This window comes from Coturnix japonica, chromosome 1 (assembly GCF_001577835.2).
Source record: "Coturnix japonica isolate 7356 chromosome 1, Coturnix japonica 2.1, whole genome shotgun sequence".
Classification (NCBI taxonomy): Eukaryota; Metazoa; Chordata; class Aves; order Galliformes; family Phasianidae; genus Coturnix; species Coturnix japonica.
The window spans coordinates 57,369,108-57,386,092 of record NC_029516.1 but is presented as its reverse complement, the minus strand read 5'-3'; the positions used below and the strand labels follow the sequence as shown (position 1 = coordinate 57,386,092).

The 16,985-nt window shown below is 41.6% G+C and overlaps 1 protein-coding gene across 2 annotated transcripts in view; it reads right to left on the bottom strand.

The window, feature by feature from the left end:
• Positions 1 to 16,985, bottom strand: part of STAB2 (stabilin 2) — a 74,552-nt gene that overhangs the window by 23,172 nt on the left and 34,395 nt on the right. For both annotated transcript variants that reach the window (XM_015867626.2, XM_015867639.2), the window contains 17 exons: positions 15,406 to 15,586; positions 14,343 to 14,436; positions 13,885 to 14,043; positions 13,424 to 13,519; positions 12,632 to 12,727; positions 11,603 to 11,650; positions 9,079 to 9,215; positions 8,588 to 8,702; positions 7,647 to 7,724; positions 7,359 to 7,451; positions 7,145 to 7,252; positions 5,838 to 5,969; positions 4,705 to 4,830; positions 3,615 to 3,671; positions 2,374 to 2,469; positions 1,622 to 1,817; positions 967 to 1,062 (listed from right to left, as the gene is read on the bottom strand). In XM_015867626.2, the coding sequence (XP_015723112.1) occupies positions 967 to 1,062; positions 1,622 to 1,817; positions 2,374 to 2,469; positions 3,615 to 3,671; positions 4,705 to 4,830; positions 5,838 to 5,969; positions 7,145 to 7,252; positions 7,359 to 7,451; positions 7,647 to 7,724; positions 8,588 to 8,702; positions 9,079 to 9,215; positions 11,603 to 11,650; positions 12,632 to 12,727; positions 13,424 to 13,519; positions 13,885 to 14,043; positions 14,343 to 14,436; positions 15,406 to 15,586 (1,908 nt within the window). The remainder of the gene's footprint in view (positions 1 to 966; positions 1,063 to 1,621; positions 1,818 to 2,373; positions 2,470 to 3,614; positions 3,672 to 4,704; positions 4,831 to 5,837; positions 5,970 to 7,144; positions 7,253 to 7,358; positions 7,452 to 7,646; positions 7,725 to 8,587; positions 8,703 to 9,078; positions 9,216 to 11,602; positions 11,651 to 12,631; positions 12,728 to 13,423; positions 13,520 to 13,884; positions 14,044 to 14,342; positions 14,437 to 15,405; positions 15,587 to 16,985) is intronic.

The window sequence follows — 16,985 nt, the reverse complement described above, 5'->3', positions numbered from 1 at the left end:
GGGAAATTGAAGCAGGGATCAGAGCCTTTCAGGTTGATATCCTTTGAGTTTCCCACTTTTACATGACCCTCATGCAGAGCTGGAATCTCTGGCTCCTGTGCCAGACAACCAGCTGCTCACAAGGAATCTAGCCTTCCCTTCGGCTCAGTGACTGTACAGATCAGTGAGTACCACTTAAATTCAGCTGTGAAGAAACTGCTTGTTTGCACACACATTGCCAGCAAAAATGCTTCACCTGCTGTCATTTATCTTTATTCTGGTGAGTTTTGTGCATGATCAGTTTAACTATGTAAGTTTTCCAAAGGAACTGTAAGTCGCCCAGATTTCATGGAAACCTTGTCGACATTAGCTATTAATTTTCTCTCATTTCTATTTTCCCCTGAAATTTAAAATAGATATTGAATGCTATTATTAATGTATTTTTACAATTCTTCATTTTATGCTGATATGAGGAGTTCTGAAATAGTTATTAATATATATATTATTTAATGAATTTCAATTATGTCTGACTAAATATAATTTAATTTGATAGAGGACCTGTATTAAATCAAGACAAACTGATTTATCTGCCAGTCAGTTTTTATTGCATTAGTGAGACCATAATTTAATATCCAGTGTTGCACAGCTGAATCAACTTATTGAAATCCCTGAGAGTAGTATCTGAGGACCAAATTGTGCTTGCTAACTTTGCTTTGCAAAATACACAGCCTTAACAAGCGGGATGTTCTTCTAGGACAGATATAGGGTGACAGGGCTAGAGAATTAGCTAAGTATGGCATTTAAGTCTCATGAGCAGCTGACTGCCTATTAGTACAGTGATTAAACCTCTGAGCACAGGTCTGTGGGAAGCTGCTGGATATCTGGTAGTGCACTTGGATGCCTGACGCTGGTGTCTGGTCACTTTCTGCAGTTCTGACATTTTCTAAAATGCTCACTTCTTTCCCAGAAAACAAGGAAGGCACTTACCACTCTCACATGTTACTCCCCTCCAGCCAACATTGCATTCACAGGAACCATCCCCGTTGATCCCACTGCTGCATTTCCCATGGACACATGCACACACTGTGGGGAGAGATGGGAGGAAAACAGTGTGTAGAATAAATCCAAACTCAAATCTTGCTCTGATCTTGCTCAAATCTTCCCTCTGATCCCAAATACATAGACTGATAATGTATTTTAATGGGAAACATTGGTGAAAAATCAGTGTTCAGGATGATTATTCTTGGTGGATGCTGCTTGAAGCCCACAGAGCCCCAGAGTAGGGGTAATGTCTCTATGTAGGGGCTTCTTTGAAGAAGAAGATAGTGAGAAAATACAATTACTGGTTAAGATAAAATTATGATGAAAAGGCAAAGAGGGCTGGCCAATTAATCTGTAAGCAATGTAGCTTTCAAGAGCGTAGAATGGTTGCAGATAGAACTAAGGAGGTTTTACCTTTCCCTTGGAGACTTCCTTCAATCAGCTAGAAACCTCATGGAAAACACCTTACTTTTAAACCAGACATGCAAGTTAGTTAATCACAGTGACTTTGTGTCATGCAGTCCTCAAGGTTTTTCTTCCATCCTCCACCCCTTCACCCCCTGAGAAGGCCAATAAAGATACACCTCAGGCCACTCAGTACCTTGATCACAGTTGCGGCCGTATTTGCCCTCGGCGCAGCTCTCGCAGGCTGTGCCGACAAACCCAGCTCCACACTGGCAGATGCCACTGCCATTGATGCCATCCAGGCAGATGCCGTTGCCAAAGCAAGCACTACCTGCCTTGCCGGGGCAGGGCTGGCACTGCTGTCCAAAGAAGCCAGCACAGCACTCCCTGGTCTGCAGTGTGAGAAATTGGATCAGGATAAGGGCAGTGGGGACCCTTAAGCAAGGCAGCAAGGAGGAGGCCGCCAGTAGTTGTCTCTTGGGTCTGATGCTGGGTAGAGGGAGCTAGAGGTCTGGAGCTTTAGCACTGCTGTTTGCAGCCTTGCTCCTTACTGTGCTCTCCCAAGTCCCTGCTGGGACACAGATCCATAGAACACTAGAATCATTAAGGTTGGAAAGGACCTTTAAGGTCACCAAGTCTAATTGTCAAGCCAACCCCACCATGCCCATTCACAGAATCAACATGGGTCACCATGGGAAAGATGGAAAGACAAGCACATTGTGACCCTTTCCAAACTGCTTCTGCATCCCACCCCTTCCTCTGCTCAGGCCATCAGCAGCCTTTATCCCATCTGTGCTGTGTCTAGAGCCTAGATGGGTACAAGATATAAGTAGGAATGCTGCCAGGGACCACATGGACAAGCTCTGTGTGTTTAGTGACAATTATAAGGAAGGTGAAGATCACGGATGGGGGTTCCCAGCTTCCCTGTGACAGCAATGGTGTACTCACAATGATGGTTTTTGCACACTTTGGTTGGCATCCGATCTGGATGGTGTGCAGCCTCATGTTGTTTTCTGAGAAGATGCAGTATTTTTTCTCCCCTGCCTGAGTGAACATTGGAGAAATAGCTGTATTTTTGAGCAGTATCGATCAGCTGCTTTCAAATGCTTTTAAAAAGATTGACATCAGCTTTCTACATGCTGTGCACTGACTCACACATTTGTAATGGAAGCTAAGGAAATACAGCAATAACAATGTGTTAGATAAAATGACTTCTGCTAAAGAATATGCAGCCAAATTAATTCAGCACCCCGTGGCATTCTTAAAATGTATCTAATACTGTCTCTGTTCATAATTGAAGAGAAACTTTCCCTTCTGCAACACACTGTGTTCTTCCTAATTCTTCTTGTAAAACCAAACGTTAAAGTAGGTCAAAAACAGCCATTGGTACATGATCTCTCAGATCTGGACATAGTTGGGAAGCTTTTCTTTTGGGAGAAGAAATGCCAGTCTTATCCACTTATTAGGAGGCTGAGATAAGCATCCAGCTGCTTGTTTTCAATAAAATGTTAATACTTTTGAGTTTTACCCATGAGTGCTTTAGTTGGGCTTTGCCAACCAATTATTTTAATGGAGTTGATGGTACTTGATCTCTTTCGGAATCCAATTAGTGACACAGTTAGTCTAATTAAAAATAAAAATTCTAGAGGAAAAAATGCTTATATAATCCCAACAGAGGGTCTTTCCCAGAAAAATTTAGACATCAAGAGACTGTAGATCTTCTTATGATAAATAGGGTCCTCCTGAATATCCACAGTTCCCATGCATGGGAACTGGGTACCCGCAGTCTTTACAGTCTCCAAATCCCTTTGTGACTGTAACACACAGTGAAGAGCCAGGTTGATTTTGCCCTTCTCTACTTTGACCTGATGGGGTGCAAAACCTGTCAGATGTGGATTTATGCTGTTGACTGTAAGAAATGTACGTAGCATACCAAAGTAACTATGATGACTTCAGTTAAAATTGAAACTATTATATAATAAAATCATATCATGGAATCACCAAGGTTGGAAAAGACCTACAAAATCAACCAGTCCAACCACACACCAATCACCAGTAGTTCTCACTAAACCACATTCCTCAACACAATGTCTAAATGTTCCTTGAACAAATACATATAAAAGGAGATTGAATGTATCTATGCAAAGTTTTGTTATATTTATCTTAAGTATGTGCAATAAAGAACTTACTATTTCTTTTGTTCCTGGTGGGCAACTCGATGGTTGTGAACAAATTCTGCACTTTTCCTTGAGCAAAATGAAAGGAGAAGGAAAGCACATTTAGATACTTTGCAGTACTCCTGTAAAGCAATGCTTCCCGAGCACCTCCCCACTCAAGCACAATATGAAGCAAACACTGACCTTGGATACAGTTTGCTTGTGCCATGAGAATAAAGGCAACTTGGCGCCACTTTATTAAGTCTTAAATGTACATCGAAGTGTGTAGCTGCACTTACTGGAAAATAATATTGCAAGCAAAAGCAAAGGACTGTGTGAAGCTTAGCACCTAACTGAGCAAATCTCGGAAAAAAACTTGTGTGATTTATACACAAATATAGGGTTGTATCCCAAAGAATATAATTAGGCTACAAAAGTTCATGCATGTTCTATTTGCTTTGGCCAAAGCATTAATCTGATTTAGTCTGCCTTATCTAGTGGATTGTGGGCTCCATCAAAAGGGAAGTACTCTGCAGGTTTGCTGTCCTATCTCCACCACTCAGGAGATAAGCCAAAATAACATTTCTCTGCCTATCTGAGGAAGTTACATCCTTCTTTAAAGGGATATAAAACCATTTGGATTGTACACATAAAATAAACAGAAGGGGGAGAGTGCTTTACTCAGAGGGCACAAGGAGATCATGTGCATAGGCAGAGGCAATCTGTTTCTGGAATGAAAAGAAATATTTTTCCTTACTAGAAGTATTCTATTTCCCCTTTTCTCCCCACTTCTTGTTTTGCTTGACAAACATCATCTGGTAGAACAGATGTATTAAAATAGTGCATAATCATTTTCTGAAAATTAAAGCTTAGGAACCAGTTTACTCCTAGGGTACTCTAATATCATCTTATCCAGTCTGTCAGAATACTGATTGCAGGATCAAATAAATTTTAACTGATTCAAAAAACTTTGATAGGAATATCCTTTGTAGAAGATGCAGGCATTCCTTACTGGCATGTAGCGCCATGCATCCTGTACATTTTAGCCTGTACATTTTACCCATGTTTTGTTAAAGATATTTCTGATGGGCCTTGGGGAATCTGTACAAACAGAACCACTTACAGTGATAACAGTATGATTAGTATCACATCTGTTCTTCTGGATCTCCAGGACTTTTCCCAATCCATGAATAATTCCTTTGTCTGTTGCAACATTTGCATAGCTTATAGGTGCATCATTTATGAATAACTGCAAAAGAAATGCCGTCATTTATAAAGCAGCATCAGAGCTCTTATCTCATTGGTAACTGAACAGTAGTGAGTGAAGGAAGCAGTGGTGCACATGGCCTGTTTCTGGAAAACTGGAGGATGAAGTTGATTTGAAGCACTTTCTTGCATCTCAGTTGATGCTTTTCAGAGCTTTACTGAACTGGAAAGCATGAGGTGGATGCAGTTTGTTGGAGTTACTTAGCAACAGGACCTGAGCTGCTTTTTCTACCATGGGATGCAAAATGTACACACTTTGAAGAAGACTGAATCAAGCCAAAGGCTGTGTTTGCTGCCTTGCTGAGGCAGGGAAGAACTCTTTGGCAGCTGCTCCTTCAAGGTGGGCTTTCAGCATCACACTGACACACCCCTCTCCCTTCATGCCCTCCTCCACCCCACAAGCAGTTGTTTTTCCAGGAATCTGCAGAGAAAGCAGCAGGGCTGAAACTGTTTTGGTAAAGAGCTTTCCATCCTGCCTTTGCTTATGCCCAGAGGGAGCTGTGGGGCAGAGAAGGAGGAGAACTTGTCTTTGACACAGAATTAAGTGGGTTTCTTAATCTTTCTGCAGTTGACTTTCCTATGAGTGGTGCTGAAAAGCAATTGATACTTCTTGCCAAGTGCTTAAAACCCTTAGGCCTGAAAGTGGAGCAGATCTGCCGAAACCTAAATTGATGTGTTATAATTGAAGGTAGGTTTTAATAGTTCTTTGGAAGTCAGATTAATGCCTGCTTTACAATGCAAGCTTGTGACTGCTAGAGATGTGCGTCTACCAGGGTGGTTTTTAAAATGCAGTGCTGAATGTAAAAAGCATAATTGAAATCAAATCCGATTGAAGATTCCTTCAAGGGTGACTTTGAGTTATAGATCTGAGAGAGGCATTCCATCTGAGTGGCATATTTTGTTCTGCTAAGACCAGAAGCTACTGTGGGCTGCACAGCTCTTTTTGGCTGCTTGTAAGGCATGAAACTGAAGAATTGTGGACAGCAGTACCTGGCTGTTGTGAAGGAAGAACCCAACATGATAGGAGTACCCAAGCATGGTCTCCCTGTGCATGCCATTGTGCAGGTCATTCTTCAGGAGCTTTTCATCTATCAAAATGTGATAACGGATTTGGTCCTCATCCTGCAAACACACAATTAAATTCAGGGATATGTATCAAAGCACGGAAAGTTATTTGGGATAACTTTTCTCAGAGTATAAACAAGACCTATGGGAAATCCCATTGCCTATTGTCCCCATGTTCTGAACATTCATACTGTTCTTTGTTCTTCTACTCATTCAAAAATATGTGAAAACATGAAGTAACTCCAGGCTGTAAGATTTGCGATATCTTATTACTTGGTCTTTATGTCTCATATTCTCAAGTCACTTGAGAAGATTTACATTGAGAATGCATGATTTCTTCTGGTGAAGTAACAATCAGGACTCTGTTATGGGAAAACTGATCAGTGGTTAATGTCTTGGGATGAGTCATTTGAATGTTGTTCCTCTCAGCTTCCAGGCTGAAAATGGAGACTATGGAAGCAGAGATAGAGTACAGCAAAGTATGTTTCAACTACGGCATGATGCTGGCATAAGAATAAAGGGATATGAGCTAGACAGAAGTATGCTGTCAAAATAATATAAACTGGCCTGAAGCTGCCAGAGGAGGTGGGATGACCACATCCATGCTGATGTGGGGAGCTGGTGGCTGGGCCGGGCCTGAGCCTGGCACCGGGCTGCTGGCAGAGGGCAGCGGTAATGATATTTGCTATAGGAATTTTTCCTAGCCAGAAAATCTTCAGGTGTTTTTCTAAACTGTGGGACTGCCCAGAGGTGGTTGAATGCTGGCATTAGGAACAGTTTGCAGGAAGTGGTGTGGGATGGTGTTCCAGCAGGAGTGAAGGGGATGAATGGCTGGATAGCTGTAAGAAGGAGTCATAATATTTCGTGGTGCTATTAATGATGAGGTTGCTAGTGACAACAGGAGATAGGACTTGTTCACCTAGGAATGCCATTTCAGTGTTATTCCTGGTCATTTCTGTTCTGATCTCCCTTCAGGGGTACTGGAGAAAGTCTAGTCCGATACTTTGAATATTCATAGAGTTATTTTAATCCAGAGAAGGCCAAAACCCAGAACAAGTAGTTAAGTTCTTCTAGCAAGCCAGGAAAATACATGGATCCAACCTTCCTCATCTCTGCTGGTGGTAATAACAAACTTACTAGCTTCTTCCTATTTTTGTATCCTTTCAATCCATCCACTTGAAACTGAAATGAGACCCTCAGTTGTTAAGACATATCCTGTGAGTAATACATACCAGAGTAGCAACCTTTTTATCCCTCAGGTAATTTTCTATGGCATCATTATTTGGGGCAAACACTGTGTATGTGTTTGCAGCTTCTATTTCATTTGCCAGGCTGTATTGCTGTTGCAAAACACATAAAAAACACAAAACAAAACAGGATGATCACTGATATTCTGATGCCAGTTAAAATTCAAGCTTCTATCTTGAAAAAGATGTGAAAGCTTACTATAATGTAGCCCCTGAAAATGGAGTAGTCGGGCATTTGCTCGAGACGGGCCAGTAGCCTTGGCATGATGGTGCTTCGCTGGGGGGTCAGAACCTAGAAAGAGAGTAGATGTACCCCACGTCAACACAAACATGTACCCCACCTTTGCAAATGCTGTGGCTGCAGCTGCAAGGAGCAGATGCAGGAGCAGATGTTCTTCTGCTCAAATAATTGGTTTGCAAGAGCCACTGACTACGTTCCATTGAGTTGTGGTACAGAGGGATGAACTCTCTCTCCTTGGCCATGTACCTTATCAATAACGTGTATGATCCCATTTGTGGATGCGATGTCACCAGTCACGATGTGAGCACCTTCGACAGTGAGGTTCTGAAAGGACAAGAGGAGAGAAGGAAGGGTTTGGCACCATGGTGGCCACAGTTTCCTGTTGGCTTGTGCTGTGGGTTCCACAGAGCTTTGCAGACTCTGGCCCGAGGTTCTGCCATGGCTCTGCTTTGCATCAGTCTGCCCCAGATGTTGAATTCTCTTCTGGAAACCATAACCTGGGGACTCTGTGCTGCACCCACCTGCCAACCAGCAAAACCACATGGTTACATTGGTCTGGCCATTTGGGGCAGGTGGGATTGTCACATCTCAGTCAGGGTGAGCTCCTTTCTGTACCTCCACTGTCACACTCTGCTGTGTCTTTGCATCCCTCAGGAACAACATAATTTTTTCCTCAATGTAGAGAACTCTTTCCTCCTGTAACAGGACTTAAACATGCTATATAAAAAGGCTGAGGATGAAGGGCTTTCAGTGGTAGCTACTTTTCTTCAAAAATACCTCTGTGTGATTTGAGACAACTGAGTTGCACATGTAGATAGTTGCATGACATCACTTCTTCTTCCTATGTTTCCAGTTTCCTAAAATGAGTATTGGGTCTCCCTGATGTGTTTTGTCTTAAATTAGTTCACAGGCTGTGCTGGACCTTGGTTGCACTTCTGCTTTACTACAAGACATTAGTAATGGATAATATTGTCAGTGAATTTCAGCTGGGACAATCTGTGGGGAAAATCAAATTAATGTTTTGCCAAGAGGGCCCCATATGATTCATCTATTCCTTTAACTTTATGGCATAGTATTTTTAAAAATACAGGTGCGTAATATCTATATGGTTTTTAACATGAGCATGCTGTTGGCAGAGAGGTCAGGGTCTTATGTATGGAACCACAGTGGTCTGCAGGTCATCTCACCCCATTTTCTTTAGATAAATGTAGGAAGTTGCTCTGTAGGGATGTTGGCAGCATATCAGAAGATGATAAATTCTGGAAATCAGCAAAGCTGTAAACTCCTGTCAATAGATGATACCTAAAAGAAATTAACTAGATTTTAAGGTTTTGCATTTTCTCATGTTTTTTCTTTCTTGCTTGCTTCCCTCTCCTCTGCCCCCCCAATAAATACATTTATCGTGTCTAAAACTGTGGTTTAAAGCAGAAATGGTTTGTACGATGCCTAGTTCAGCTATGTTCTGATCTTAGCTTAGCCTTTAAACATTTCTGGCATGATACAAATAATGTCTTTGTTTTCAGTGGAGCCGCTACAGAGATTTATAGCACTGCAACTAGAATTAAAATACTATGTGCCTCCCTTAAAAATATCAGAGCTGTCTTGCTGTGGGGGCTTCATATCAAAGACTTGTTTGGAATGAGAAGCAATTCACTGAAAAACAAAACCATTAACGTACTTCAGCAGGGTTGGGATATTACTCTTTGACATCCAAAAATCTTTTTCATCTTCATCCATGTTTTCAATTGCTTGAAGAGAAGGCACGAGGACAGTTAGATTTGAGGCGGTGGACAACACTGAGCTTAACTGAGCGTCCTGCATGAAAATAAGGAAAGTAAAATAATTAATCCTGATTATGACCTATAAATAGCAGCCACTGACTTATTAGCAAGGTGGGGTGTGTGACGTGCTTTGTGACTGGCCTGAGGAGGAAAAACTATTATGCTGAGCAATGACTTGAACAGAAATGCTTAGAGCTGTACAAAAATAGTAAATGAGTATCTATATTTTAAAGATAAGACTGACAGCATTTAAAGGTCAACAGGAAAGTTTAGGTCAGAACTGATTTTTTTATCATGAAACACGTGAGGGAAGTGATGTCACTTCCCAGCAAAGCTGCCCCATCTTTTGGGTTCTGTTTTGTGTTCCTTAATGTTAAGAAAGAAAAGCAGTGGGCTAAGTTCTGCTAGTCACCTATAACTGCAGTTACCTACTCTTGTAGAATGCTCCTCCATACTTAATAGATAGGAGGATTATGATACATAAAACAAGAAATCCATGTAATGCAATGTGCACATTTGGAAGAAGACTATTTGACATGACTGGGATTTTTCAAGATGTACACCAGGGCACACCAGCACTTCCGTGAGTTTTGCTGCTATGACAGCAACAATTTTAGCTGGGGGATGCAGGCTTTGTAGTATGCATCATCCCCCATATATTCATGTCTACATTAAGGACAAAGTGAATCTTCACTGGAGAGTATTTTTTCACTTGTGTAGATTGGTTGATTGGTTGTTTGTTTGATTGATTGACTGATTTTTGTGGGATAGAAAAAGGAGAGCTGAAGACTTGAATGCAGTGTGATCTTGCTGAATATTTGGTTCTCCAGACTTTTCAATAGCTCCACAGCTTGCCATTTTTGATGCTGCAAAACTTGAGGGAGTCGTATGAACTTGCATTCTACCTTTCCGTGGCTGGTATGCTGCCTGGCTTATCTTCGATAGTCCTTCAATACCCGTACTGGTTTTTTAAGTCAAGATGGGAATTAGTTCCCTTAAATAGCTGGGAATTTTGCCTCTGTTAAGATCATCTTTCTTTCTAGCCATCATCACTGTCCCCTTCCAAATATTTAAATATAAAAATAGCAACAGGCTTCCTTTCTCAACCTTCTTGACCAGCAAGAAAAATCTTTGGTTATGAAATGTGGTAAACATCACATTCCTGTTCAAGCGTGAAGTTAAAAACCACACAGATGGATGCACCTCCCTGTCTTGCTCATGTTTTTAGCTACTGTTATTTAGGGGTTACTATTTCTTTGAAGAGTAGCAGAAATTTCCACACTTCTGTTTCAGTAAATGGTGTCTGCTTCCAGGGAAGAAATGCTTTTTTTCCACCCTGCTTCACTATCTATAAGAGCACATTAGCAGGTGAACAGCCTCTTCTATCATGCTCATTTCTTTAATTTCATTAGTTTTGCTCCCTTCAGAGCTGCTGGTGCTTCAGTCTGAGCCCAAGGCAAGGCAGATAACAAATTTAAATAAGCCACACTGGCCTTGCTTTCAAGTAGTTCCCTGAGCTTCCTTTTGCAATAGCATTATTTAATGGTCCCCAAACTGTTGAGTGTTGAAAAGCATGAAAGAAGCTAATATGCTGTGACTGCTGCTTCTTGTGCCACTCATTTACATAACACTGTTCCTTTCACGTCTTTATACTTGCTACACATTTCTTATATTTATGTTTAAAACTCTCTAGAAAAACTGTTTTTGATCTTATTTGTACTAATGCTCATCTCAGTGGAGTAGGGTCTCTAACACTACTGCTGCCCTAGTAATAGGTGGTACACATGGAAATAAGAAGTCAGTGTTAATCAATCTATCTAGAACTTCTTTTTAATTAAATTTAAGTTGATGTTCTTTCCCTGACCTAAAGCCAAATACATTAATCTACTTCTTCATTTCCTGCACCAAAGTCAAGCCTGAGTGGACACAAAAGTTTTTCCTTGTTGCTTGGTGTAGCAGCAATACAATGATCAGCCATACAGTAATGTTTTACTGGCACCCGGCTCAGTGAGAATGGGAGCAGTAAGGCACTGCCTGTCCCCTCTACTTGCTTGTAATTAAAGTGCATGAAGAAAGAAGAGAGGATCTCCTTGGGGTATATTCAGGCTCTGCTTGTACCCTGCTGCTACCAGGAGAGTCATGGCTAGGTAGACCCTGCCTTAGAAAGCAGGTTTGTAACTAACGTGGAGCTTTCTTGGCTGCTTGAAATTGGGACCAGGAACAGGTTTTCAGAGAGAAACCAAGAATCAGATGATCAGTATAGCTGGTGACTAGTGGGAGAAATACTCCAACTTCTGCCCAGAGCTGAAGTCTGCAGTGTGACAGAATATTATTTTGAGGTTCTCATTTCTAAAGGCTAAAAGACTTATGGTTTTCTGTAGACTTGGACATACTAAAATATCAACCATAAAGTGTACTTACATTAACCCACTGGTTAAATGTTGTTGCTTCAGATAGAGTAGATAACTCCTGATAGGAAACAGAAAGAGAGGGCAATGATTATGTAAGCTTTAACAAGCTAAATACTAAACACTCTTGCTGTAGCTTGTGGAGTGACCAGCTGCGTATGGCCTGATTAAGGTGACATGGAGGGGCAGGTTTTCAGTACGTATGGAAACAGAGAGCATTCATGTTTTTCCAGAGCTGATATTTTCTAGGAATGGTGAGTTAACAATGCTTTTGATAATCAAACCATCTGTTGCTTAGGTGTAACTAGATGCACTTGACCTTGGTGTGTAACATGTACTAACCTCAGGCTGAGGATTCATTTTCTGGGAATCTAAACCTAAGTCTTAACTTAATGCAGAATTAATTGAAGGAAGATATTTGTTTTGGCTGTGTTTTACAACACTGCTTTTATTCTGTCATGGTTCTTGGAACAGAGATAGATGGTGGTATAAGCAAGGAAGCCAGATAGTGCCAAGAGGCATGTAAGATTGCTGCCAATGGCTCGGACAGCTGACACTTTCATTTTTCTTACAATGTTAAATGCATATTATTTTCCCAATTTACTTGTTTGGATTTTATTTGTCTGTCAGTCTGTGTGGTTTGAGTAATGTGATAAATTGACCATCTCTACTGAGATAGCTCAAGGAAGAATTTTGATAGAGCTGAGAGTTTGCCAGTCCCAGCTGGGATACGAGTGCTTAGCATACATGAAATTAGGACTGCTTGGAATATATGAAGTTAGGACTCTGAGGCTGGCACTTTATAATTTGTCTTAAATAAATACACTTATATCCATTAGGCCTCTTTCCAAGATATGTTTTTGAGCACAACAAATAATTTCTGTATCAGACATGAGTCTCCAGCAGAAACACTGTCTGCAGTCAGCACTGTTGGGCATCACATTTTTCTAATTGTTTATAATGACTTTGCTGTCTGGTTAAGATCCAGTATAAGAACTCTGCAGTAGGTCGTGTGCTTGGAGACTGTGAACACTTTACTTACATCTGCAGCATTTCCATAGCATATTCTGCCATCTCCTTCATAACCCGTGGGGCACACGCACTCCCAGCCAAAAGATGGCTCAAGCTGACAAGTTGCCTTTGAACCAGAAAGAGAGAAAGACTGTCAAATACTCAGGAGGCTACTCCAGAGCAAGTATGGCCTGTAAACCCTTCCCAGTATACATTCATATACAGACATTATCTCAGTGAAGTATTTATCTTCCACCTTCCATGGACATCCTTACCCTCCTGTAAGATAAACTCCACCAACTGATAGCACTAATTCCCTTGCCTGTACTAAATTTATGAGTCTAAACCCTTTCTTACTTCCTCCAAATACTGAGCCCTGTCCCTTCATCTGATTAATGTAGATCCATCCTCTGCTCCTCTCTGCTTTTTACTTTATCACTTTCCCAGTGTCCTCCCTGCAGAGCCTGCAGGCTCATTGAAACTATGCAGTTACTTGTAAAACTAACAGATGTCCAGCTAAAGATGTGTGTCTCAGGTAAATGTCGCAAAAAACTATTGCATCTAGACTATAGTTTCTGATAGAGAAGCAGTAGGCATTCACTCCAGGCTTGAGACAGCCCTTCATGAAGGTGGAATTGGGAGCAGCCCAAGGCAAACTGTATAGTGTTTTTGGTGGCTGTATTACTGCTCGGACTGGAAAGCTGTATTTCATCTTGAGCAAAAATTGCAGGCTTGAAGTGGCAAGGAAATTCTATGATGTGAACAGAAGGTGAGGTGTGATATGTATCTGAACACTTTGTTCAAAGAATGGCTTATTACTCACCAGATGATGGCATTTTCCATTTTGTTCCAGGCATGAGTTTATGGGTGTGCATTCAATTCCATTCCCCCTAAATCCATCTTTACACTTGCAGTCATTCTGTTGTTTCAATAAAACACAGCAATATATTACAATGATTAAAACTGTGTACATATTCTAGACGTTGGCAGATAGGTCTGTCTGTGTTCCTGCATAGCTCCAGTGACTTCAGTGGAATGTGACTGACTAATACCTCCAGTAGACCTTGACACTGGACACCTAATGTACTTACTTTACAGTGTTTGCTCCTGGAGGAATAACACATAGCTAAAATGGAATGGGAGCTGTGGGATGCTGCTTTGTATGGAAATGACCATGAGGCCTGGAGGGAGAGGACAGCCTGGGGATGAACGAGGGCAGGAAATGCCAGCAGAATTAAATGAGTGAGAGCTGGTGCAGAAAGTGAGAAGAATGTGAGGCCTTACCTGACCAGGCCCAATGTATATGCAAGTAGCATTCTTGTGGCATCCACCCATGGAGGGCAGTAGGCAGTTGTTGATGGCTGAGCAGTCCCGTCCATCGCCTGTCCATCCTGCCTGACAAGCACACACGTGTCTTCCTGGGCCTGTTTGAATGCACTCAGCCTGAGAAGGGGGCAGAGGACAGAAAAATTAATCTCCATTTGTGCAGGCAAGGGCATGCAAACTTGATATGGAACAGCTCAGCTTGCCCATCTCTGCTGGCCTAACACTCTTCAGGACAGTTAAGTGTCATCCACCTTTGGGTCTAAGCAATAATAGTGTCCCTGTCAGAGAAAGACCTTGAAACTGCAGTGAAAATTGTGATGCTTATTTTGGAAATGTTTCAGCCAAACCTTGCTTATTACTTTGCTTGTTGCCTGCTTTGCTGTGCTGCCAGGCTCTGGGGGAAATACCATACTTACATGTATATTGCAGCCACCTGAATTCAAACTAGCACAGGGATTGACTTTGCTGCAGGTCATTCCATCTCCCTCATAGCCAGGCTTGCAAACACAGCTATAGAGACAAGAGGAGAGGAAAATCACTAAGTGTGTTAGGGCAGCTGTAAAATGAAGGAAATGTTTTCTAATCTAATTTGTTATTTATAGGCAACTTAAAACTGGTAACCTTGGATTCACGATGCAAATAGTGCATATGTTGTTTTATTTCCCTCCCCCCACAAAATATGTGACTGATTTAATTCAAACTGGGGATCTGTTCCCTGTGTATGAAATTGGGAATGATATTAATTCAGTGCTAATGTGATCTTGGCAAATGTGAGGTAATACCTCTAAATTGATGTTCTTTCTTTCATTGACCCAGAAGATAGCCTTCTATTTGAAGTGCATGCAAGACTAAGAGATCTTTTGTTTTCCTGGTCCCTCCCTCTCCAAGAAAGGGGAATTTCTGAAGCATGGTTATGCAGTATCCAGCATTCTGCTTACTGCAATGACTCATTACTAGTGCAATGCAGCAAGAAGTGAACTTGATGCATGTGATGGCCAAGGTGAGCATGAGCAAGCACAAGACAGCTGTTACTTATCTGGTCACTGGTTTTGTGACCTCAACTCATAGTGCTACAGCATCTGAATTGTAGCTGGGCTGACTAGATCTAGTTACTTATCCTCAAACTGCAATAGGAGTTCCACTGTTTTTCAGTAAGGCTCAAACTGCTGGTTCACTAAGGGAAGGTCAGAAATAAAGAGCTCTTGTAGATGTTAGAAGGAAGGCAGCCTTCTAACAATGGTCAGATCCATATACATCTATCTGATCAGTCTTTGAGATAATGTATGGGATAAGGAACTTACAGCTCTTAATTCTTACAAGGGAATGGAAGTGGATGTGGTATGTGCTATGCTTATTTGCTGCGTAGCAGTAGTTCAATGGCTGATGTTTCTGTGCTGCTACAAGGTGTGGCTTTGATCAAGAAAGTGGGAAAGTGCTGTATCATACTGAATATTAATTAGTTGGAAATTGCTGACTTACCTCACTGCACCATCACTAAGCTGGCAGTCTGCATGCTCATGGCAGAGCTGCAGAGAGGGCTCACAGGGAACAACTGCCTTATCACAGAATTTCCCAGTGTATCCATTTCTGCACGATCCAGGAAGACAGATTCCATCACTGTCTATTCGGTTATCACACTTCCCATAAATGCAGAGGCACTCTACCAGAAATAAAACACATCGTGCAGTTCCATAGTGGCAAAAGAAATCTATCCTTGCACAGCATTTTTTTTTTTTAATGAATCAATTGCTCTTTTATTCTTGTATCTCATCTTTTGTATTATCTCTTTTTATTGGAGGGACTCATTGTTTATTACATCTATATCTTTTCAGGTATCTTTCACAGACACCTCCTTAAAACTTATTGTAGGGCACTTATCTATCAATGAAATTTAAAGTATTTCAGAGAGAGAAACAAAGTGCTGAGACCTAGGTTATTAATGCAAAGGTTTTCTATTTGCACAACTTCTGATTCAATTTCCTTCGGTGTTGTAGGAAGCCTTCAAATACTGTGTCTGCAATCCTACAAATTTCACAGTTTAGAATCACCTGGGCCAGTGGACAAATCAGCAGCACAAATCAACCCACACTGCTATGACTGCACTGTGCTGATGGGAGGCACATGTTTGTTCATGAGGGAGTTGGGTTTGTTCAGCCTGGAGAAGAGAAGGTTGCGGGGTGACCTCATTGCAGCCTTTCAATACCTGAAGGGAACTTCTCCCAGGAGGGGAGTAAACTCTTTGAAAGGGCTGACAATAGCAGGACTAGGGGAAATGGTTTTAAGTTGAAGGAGGGAAGATTTAGGTTGGATGTTAGGGGAAAGTTCTTTACTAGAAGGGTGGTTAGGTCCTGGAACAGGCTGCCCAGTGAGGTTGTGGATGCCCCGTCCTTGGAGGTGTTCAAGACCAGGTTGGACGGGGCCCTGGGCAACCTGATCTAGTAAATGTGTATGTTTGGTGGCCCTGCCAGGCAGGGGGGTTGGAACTACATGATCCTTGAGGTCCCTTCCAACCCGGGTAATTCTGTGATTCTGTGATTCTGTGATTATGTCCAATGAGCCTGATAGGTAAAGCTTCTGCAATCCCAAAAAGTACCAGTAGCAATTAGTGAAGCCAACACTTAGCCAGGGTTGGAGCTTAGGCAATATCAGTTTTTCTTACAGAATTTGTCTTGCATTTTTTGCCCATGTACCTCTGAATTGTAATGAGCCATGACTGATGAAAGGCAGTCTGTTTCACAACAAAACAACTAGAAAAGGATTATAAAGTTGAGGAATATATTTATATTTCATGACACCTATTCTATAGACTTTTAAATAAGTTGCAGGTTGGATATTAGGAACAATTTCTTCTTGGAGTGAGTGGTGCTGCAGTGGCACAGGCTGCTCAGGGAGGTGGTGAAGTCACCGTCACTGGAGGTGTTGAAGAACCATGTGGATGTGGCACTGAGGGATGTGGTCAGTGGGCATGGTGGGGATGGGCTGGCAGTTGGACCAGGTGACCTTGGTCTTTTCCAACTTCAATGATTCTATTAAATGCTGTATGGTTTGACATGGCAACA